Raw genomic sequence first — 8,734 nt, forward strand, 5'->3', positions numbered from 1 at the left:
TCCTTTTATATCATGTACTGAAAGACAATAAAGGGGAAAATAGTGCTAATAATACCTCAAACACATTTCTTTTGATTGAGTATGAAGGATGTCCAGTATCTTCATATATTCATCATATTTCAGTACTATGAATTTACTATGAATTTTATTGTGACATTGATGATATGTAAGTTAAACCTATAGACTGATAATATATCAGAAGTATACATTTCATTAATCCAGTTCATATATATATATGGCTATGTGTTTTCAGCAGGTCTGTCTGAGAACAGGTTTCCAGAAGGTTACAGGCTCTCGTTTCCTGTGAGGAGCAGCTCTATGTACGCTGTAGTGAAACACACCATGCCTGCCCTCCACGCCATCACCGTCTGCATGTGGCTGAGACCCACGCAGAGCGTCCTGGGAACTGGATTTTCTTACGCCGTGCCAGAGCAGAGTCATGAGCTGGTGCTGCAGCAGCTGGTGCACGGCCCCATAGAGTTTATCATCAATAATGAGGTACACACTGCACCAATGCTGTGAAACGTGACATACTGAATACCAATGTGCCATAGCCTGTTTTAGGTCATCTACAGCTATTTTTCCATTTATTTTGTATCAGATTGTGCCATTCCTGAACAATAGTTAATTTAATTTGAATGTAATAATGACTTTTTAATGGGTAGCCTGGATACAAGGTGAGATACTGTTGGTTTTGGAAGTATACAGGTTCCCAGTTGTATCGTGCTGCACATTTAAAAACAGATGTTGCTGCTGGGCCTGTAGATCCTGTGTATAATCCTTGAAGGCTGCCGAAGATGACTTCCCATAAACACTCGATTGCTTGAAATACACAAAGAGGTGTTGAAATCTGGGGGGACATTTCTGGGAAGCCATTGCTGTATGTGGGTGAGCATTATCCTGCTGAAAAATCCCAGTTGAAAGCCCTAATAAGAGGATAGTAATAAGCCCTAAAAATTACACAACCTTTCGTCACTACTGGAAAAAAAACAAAAAAATCCAAAATAACAATTTTACAGGGAAATGAAAAGACCTTCTTAAAGGACCATTAAATATTAAATTTTCTGCAGTAACTCATAACATGATCAGGATACATCATCAGATATTATGCAAGAAAATATGCTAAGTTTAAGCACCAACAGCTCTTGTCAGAAGAGCTTCAGCCAGTATCCTATTATTTGAACTGTGGGATATCAATTTGTGTGAGTTTTAACCTCCAAATCTGCACGCTGCCATTCCCCAGTCCCATTTCCACACCCCGGTTGTCAAGATGCAAACCTGCTGAAAAATCTCAGTTGGAAGCCCTGCCAAGCCCTGCCAACACATATGGCCAAAGGATGTCGTGCACATACTTAAAGGTTGCCGAAGCTGGCATACCAGCTGGTCCTGTAAAAACTTGATTGATCAAAAAACAAAAAGAAGTGTTGAAATCTGGGGGGGCATTCCTGGGAATCACTTGCTGTATGTGGGCGAGCATTATCCTGCTGAAAAAAAGCCAGTTGGAAGGCCTGCCAAGAGAGGCAAGCGATATGGCGTGCACATACTGTATTGCTCTGTATCACTAATATCGGATCTAAAACAGAACCTGGAATCGTCTTTACATACAAAGAGGTTCTAGTCCATTGACGTGACGATAGCTGGCTGATGGATGGCTGATGGATGTCTTGGAAGATGTCTAAACAACCATCCTGCTTCTCTTGTCCAATGATGTGCCCCCATCCAAGTCTGACAACTAGGCAAAATGTCTTCAAATGTGTTGTAAAAGCATGTCTAGCCAACTGTTATCACTAAGAGGTAGACTACCCAAAATAGCCTCCCTCTGACTGGCTGTTTAGTTTATTTTATTTCTTTTTGTTTCCCCCATTTCCTCCTAGTTTACATGCCTAATTACCCAACACACCCATTAGGACTCTCCCTATCACTAGTAACGACCCAACACCAGGAGGGTGGTGAAGTCTAGCACATGCCTCCTCCAATACATGTGAAGTCAGCCACGCCTTTTTTTGAACTGCTACTTATGCATCATTGCCGAGTAGCATCCCAGCGCGCTTAGAGGAAAGCGCATCTCCCTTTGGAGTGATGTGGGGAGAGAAAAAATTCACCTTCTGCCACCAAGATAGAAACACGCCAGATATTTACGTGAACACACCTTATTTTCAGACCACCACACCCATCAGTGTAGATATATTCCTAAACTTCGTTGCTATTTTAACAGCGCAGGCAGGCACAAGGCGTGAAAAGGAATGAATAGGGCCCACAATGTTTCATTTTAATTAGATCACACTTATAATTATTTACATATCTGCCTGAGACATAACTTGCTGCCGAGTTTTACAGCAATACGGAGAGTATTATTTTTTTTGTCAATTTTTTTGACTGTGTTTCCAGCTAAGCTGTCACATGTAGACAGGACTGTGCTGTGAGTGGCATATTGTTACCGTTCCCTGATTCCTCTGCTACTCTTTAAACTGGTAGCTGAATTTCAGCATGGTGTTGACAGGACTCCACTGGAATGAGCATCCCTGAGGTTGTGTTTTTCCTCAAAATAGTAACCTAATAGGCACTCATGAGACTCAGTTTTAATGCGATTCAGCCTTTTCCTCGTAAGCTCTGCTTATGATTTTATAGTTTAATATGCAAGCATTTATGCAGCTCTAGGGATGGAACCCCAGGGAGCTGTCTCACATAAAATGTGTGCTAATGAAATATTATGAAATATCAGAAACGCTGTTTTTTAATTGATTTAATGTCCTTCCCTTCTGTAGGTGGCGCAGTTCACCCTGAACCTGACAGTAAACGCATGGCAGCATGTGTGTGTCAGTTGGAACAGACGAGCTGGAGTGTGGCACGTCTATCTGGGGGGCAAGCTGAAAGGTGAGGGGAAGGACCTGGCAGTCCGCCACTCCATCCGGCCTGGAGGAACACTTATCCTGGGCCAGGAACAGGTGAGTCATTCCCTGGCTCAGATGCTGGGTGACCAGATTTATGGAGCGATAGCACAGAATCGCTCAATTGGCTGCACTTCCGCTCTGCGTGTAGATTTAATGCAAAATACCAATAGGTCACATATGGTGTATGTGACACATATGTGTATGTGCAGTCATGTGCAAACATTCTGGGCTCCCTCACTCAGTTTACATGTTTCTAGGTGAGAACAATTTAATGTCTTTAACAGAGAACACGTTTATCAGTTTCAATTGACAATTACTGTAATTTTATGTAATTAAAAAAATATTATTTTTATATATTGACATTTTCATGTTAAAAACTTTGACATAATTTAATATAATTTAGCAGTGATTCTTTACATTGTTTATGTTGTATGAATCAATGAAAATACCCTGTAAAGTTTTTGTAGATGCAATGTTTTTTTTGTGACAGGGTTGGTTTCTTCCAATATGCTGACTATATGCTTAAAAAAATCTGCAAACAGCATTTTAACATTTGTTAAAGGGTTTATTTTAAAACTATCTTTACATGTTTTTTATTTAGAGGATTTGTAAAATCAAATCAAAACACAGTATATACAAAATAAAATTACACAACATTTTATCACTATTGGACAAAAAACAAAGAATCTCCCAAATGGCAACTTTACAGGGAAATTTAAAAACCTTCTTAAAGGACCATTAAATATTCTATTTTCTGTAGTGACTCATTAAATTTTCAGGATGTATCATCAGATATTAAGAAAAAAAGCTAGATTTAAGCACTGACAGCTCTTGTCAGAAGAGCTTCAGCCAGTATCCTGAATTGTGTGGTACGTCACAGTAATCTGTGGTTTTTAACCTCCAAATCTGCACAATGCCATTCCCCCAGTCCCATTTCCACACCCAGGGTTGCCAGCATGCAAACAGTGTGGAAACAATGAGCTTTCTTATTTTCTGCTGAACAGGTAATCACCGAGCTTCGGTAAGGTTGCTAACCATAGCTGGGTAATTTACCACCACCACTAGCGTAGTAGAGACAGACATTTTGGACACTAAAACTTATATTTGCTAATGTTGCTATTTAATTAAGTTTATGTTCTTTTTATAGTATGTTATATAAGGCAACATGACAAAAAAGCCTGTGTCTTTTTTTTAACAAGAGAATGCAAAACCATATGTTGCACACATTACAAAAGCATGGCTGTGGAAAAGAAGTGCAGTTTTCACTGTTTTTCACAATGGAGTTTCATCAAACATACATCAGTGTGAAGCAGAAGAATCGCTGCAGTTCTTTATTATTTCACAAACAGTATACCCACAAAACTTCCATTTACTTTTTTACAGTCGGTTACTGAGTGCAGTTACTGGTTCTAGTCCTGCAGTTGTTAGAAAGCTGCTGTTTCTGCTCTAGCAAAACCAGTTGGAATTGGAAAACCTCAGGGCTTCTGCAAACTCAATTAAGTCTCTTCGGTCCTCTATCCACTCATTTCCTGTGTGCATCTCTCTCTCTTATCTTCATCACTCCCTCATTAAATTCTGCTTTTCTCCTCCTTTCATTAAAGACTTCCTCAGCCTGTCCAGTTTACTGCTGAGTTTTTCCTGCTTTTACTGGGGCTGTGCTTCTTTTAAGCCACAGCTTTAATGGCCACTGGCCTTTGGGATAAAGTCACATGGTTGGAAATAAGAAGGGAATATTCTCAGAAATATACCAGAAAAGGTCATGTGATTTATTTAGGAAAAAATATATAATTACTGAGAATTCTGAGAAAGCCCACATAAGCCTGAATGGGTAGGGAATTTAAATGTTAAAGTTAATTAGAGTTAATTAGAGTTAATTACATATTTTTTTCTTCATAGTCTACCAGCTTTCCTACACAGCAGACTTTTCACTATGATTGGAATTAAGTCAAATGTTTCCCTTGTGCCTTTTGAATTACATTTTACATTTCATCACCACACAAATTCAAAAAACGGTTGGATGGAAGGATGAAAAAGCGCTTTACTTCTATTTGCAGTAATGGCTTTTTAATTTGGCACCAATTCTTCACCATACCTGGAGATATCTTCATGTTCTCAGCTTTACTGCAGTGATGTAGTTTATTGTTAACACTCTGTTAACTACTGTGGACAGTAGAGACTGTTATTCCAACAAAAAAGATTTATATATAGAAAAAACTATGAATAAGAAGGTGTCCCAATACTTTTGTCCATATAGGCCAACAGCATTATTTATTTTACAATTTATTTGGATGAAACAGAGCACAGGATCAACCAAGCCTCAGTGTCGAACTCCCGCTCATGCAGCTTTGCCATCAAGCTGCCGCCGCTCGGAGAAAGCAAAATTGGCCCTGCTCCCTCCGGGTGGGTAGATGGCTCTCTCTCGAAAAGAATCGGTGGCTGACTTCACATGTATCAGAGGAAGCATGTGTTAGTCTTCAACCTCCTGGTGTGTTGGGGCATTACTAGTGATAGGGGGAGTCATAGTAAGTGGATTGGGTAATTGGCTGTGCTAAATTGGGGAGAAAATGGGATCAATGCCCTGGAATGCATTGATTAAGTCAAGACATGTTTGGTTTCTGACAGGTAAACCATAAGGTGGTCATGCTAAACTGAGCAGCCAGTAGATCATTTTTAACCCATATGAATTTAATAAGTTCAAATAGACCTGATTATCATTGCTGTAGTGTAGAATATTTTGACAGAAATAAAAGTATGTCCCATACTTTAAAACGGTCCTAGCAGTCATGTTGAAGCCTGTAAGAATGATATCTGAAAAGTCTATAAAAAGGAAAATCAGTGTTTATAATCGATTTCTCATGAGAAACTCTCTCGAAATTATTGATTTTTGGCTTAACCATTATTGAATATTGTCTTTTCCTCTCCTGCAGAGTTCCATGGGTGGGCTTCGCTTTGTGGCCTCGCGGGCTCTGGTGGGAGAGCTCTCTCAGTTTAACCTGTGGGACCGGGTGCTCACTCACGCCGAGCTCTACGCCCTCGCCCACTGCAGCACGGGCATGCTGGGTAACATCGTTCCCTGGAACAGCCGCGAGGTGGAGGTGTTCGGTGGAGTCACCAAGCAGCCGGCTGAACACTGCGATCATCACGCTAGCGTACGGCAGTGAGGGTCTGCAGGAGGGCATGTGATGGTCATCTTTAGGGTGGGTGAGGCAGAGGCAGGTGAAAGTTGTTTAGTATCAGTAAGAAGGTTCATATGAGAGACAGTCATCGTTATCATCCATTACGTCTTAATGGGTTCTCTGAGACGTTTTCTGGGAGCTGAATGGCTCAAACATCAACCTGCAGACAGAACTGACGGGCTTTTATTTGCTTGAAACATTTAGCTGTTTTGAAAGGAGATCAGCGCCATCGGAAAGAAGGAGGGAATTGACGTCCGCTTTGAAGGTGATGTCGGCTTTGATGCGGTGTCCAGATTCACTTTTCATCCCAGATGTTGGAGGTGAACAGTCTATGGCAGTGCTACACGACACATTGTTCTCGTTTTACTTTGAACACATTCACCTAAGGGTCAGAACACTCTTATATCAGCCTGTTTATTTCTCTTATGGTATTTTTTGTACTGTATTTTTTTGTACTGGGTTTTGTTTCATTATTTTTTTTGTACATTTTCCTGTCACTTTTGATTCTGTGGTGATGCTGATGTGAACAATGCTGATTCTAACTGGTTAAATTAGTCCAATGACTGTATATAAGCATGGACATCATACTTAGGGTTCCATTCCATTCAGATTCAGAGAAATTAAGTCAAAACCATGGCTGCCATGTTATCAAATTTGCAATTAAACGTTTAAAATGTTTGGTAGGGCTGCTCCCCTCTCCCAGACCAAGCGTCTCAGACTTCCTTCATTGAGTTTATAGCACTGTCTAAAGACCAGAAGCAAATGACAATGGATTTTCCTACTGCATAGTCATTTTTGTGGTGATGCCAGTGTAAACAATGCTAATTCTAACAGCCATGTTGTCTAATTTACGATTAAATTCACATACTTATTTGGTAGGCCTGCTCCCTTCTCCCAGACCAAGCGTCTCAGACTGCCTTCATTGAGTTTAGAGCACTGCCTAAAGACTAGAAGCAAATAGGGATAGATTTGTCCATTGCATAGCCATTTTTGGGGATGATGCTGTTGTAAACTATCCAGTTTCTAACAGCCATGGGGTTTAATTTGCGATTAAATTGACTTAAATATTTGGTAGGCCTGCTCCCTTCTCCCAGACCAAGTGTCTCAGACTGCCTTCATTGAGTTTAGAGCACAGCCTAAATACCAGAAGCAAATGGGGTTGGATTTTCCCACTGCATAACCATTTTTGTTAGTTTAATGTTTAAGGTTTTAACAGTAAAAGTGCAGTCAGTGTATTTAGTTACCAAATTATTTAGATTTCAGTCAAACTGTTTACAAACTGAAGCTACTACAGTCCAGTTTAACCCCCCAGCTACTGCAAGAGGGTCATTATGCCCCAGTAATGAGGAAAAAAAAAGGAAAAATACTGTATTAAACAATATTTGGAATCAAGCCCAGATCAAAAAAATAAATTGGTCAAGAGCACTGACCCAGACATGCAAATGACATGCAAACAATGCAAATATTATGCAGTCCTACTACTAAGTCTCACACTAGGCTAACAACGCTAATCTGATCCAGCTAGATAGCAGCTAATTAGATCACATAGGCCATTTTATTCCAAGAAAAATGCATTACTGAGAAAAATGCAAAGTACTCATTTTTTATATACAGTCATTGGTCAAGTCATGTTTTGTGATTAGCATATATGTTTACTTTTTTGTGAATGGTACAGAGATCTTTCATGGCATCATGATGCCCTTTTATTTTAATTTATTTGATAATTTTAGTATTCATAAATAATGGTATAGATGAGCAATACTATGCACACAATACTTACAGTTCTGGCTGCTTATAATGGGAAATACTTTCTGAGCCCAGTGAAAAACACTGTCCTACTGAAAAAGCCAGAAGATTTCACAAAATCTCTTTAAGCTGTTAAAATGAATTGACTTTTTAAATATAGTTATTTATTTATTTGTTTATTTAATTATTTATTGCCAAATGTCCTTCTCAAACATTCCACATGCCCACAAATATAGTGTTCCATTGCATCTCATTGTTGATGAATGTGACTGAATATACATTCCAGCTCTGCTATTACTTACTAAAGACTGTGAATTATGTGTATCATACAGTACAGCACACTGAATATACAGTACGTGTATCATATATTATATCTAATGTCTTGTATATTTATCAGAGTGTTTGAATGTATTGAATTGAGGATGCTGTACACAAGCACAGGTCTAAAGCCACAATTTTAACCACAAACACCAGCACGGACTGGACCAGCCGCACCAACCATGCCAATGCTGCACCTTTGGGGGTGTAGGCATGTTTGTGGCAACTACAGAAAAACGCCAAGAAGATACTAGAAGTTTTGCACATTAATGTGAGTGATATATGAAATGGCATGCAATATTATAACGCAAGGGTGAGATGTGATAAATGAACGGAAATTATCTGAGATTGTCTGATTGAGTGACTGATTGATTGATTGATTAATTGACTGATTGATTGATGGATTGACTGATTGATTGTCCAGTTACTTCACTGATTCTCTCTTCTGGAGCTCATTGATGTCCAGCACAATTGCTGTTGTTAATGTGATGCCTGTTATTTGTGCAATTTGCACTTGTGTGGTCACTGTGCTGTCATATTCTTGATGTGTACATAAGTAATAACTTATATTCAAAGAAATAAAAACATGTTGGTTTGCTGGTT

General features: G+C 39.3%; 1 protein-coding gene across 1 annotated transcript in view; it reads left to right on the forward strand.

Moving 5' to 3' along the window:
- Positions 1-8,734, forward strand: part of cbx6b (chromobox homolog 6b) — a 39,973-nt gene extending 31,239 nt beyond the window's left edge. The window contains exons 8-10 of the mRNA XM_049467875.1: positions 254-498; positions 2,766-2,945; positions 5,819-8,734. Coding sequence (XP_049323832.1) covers positions 254-498; positions 2,766-2,945; positions 5,819-6,052 — 659 coding nt within the window. The 3' untranslated portion in view covers positions 6,053-8,734. The remainder of the gene's footprint in view (positions 1-253; positions 499-2,765; positions 2,946-5,818) is intronic.

Source organism: Astyanax mexicanus, chromosome 19 (assembly GCF_023375975.1).
Source record: "Astyanax mexicanus isolate ESR-SI-001 chromosome 19, AstMex3_surface, whole genome shotgun sequence".
Taxonomy (NCBI): Eukaryota; Metazoa; Chordata; class Actinopteri; order Characiformes; family Acestrorhamphidae; genus Astyanax; species Astyanax mexicanus.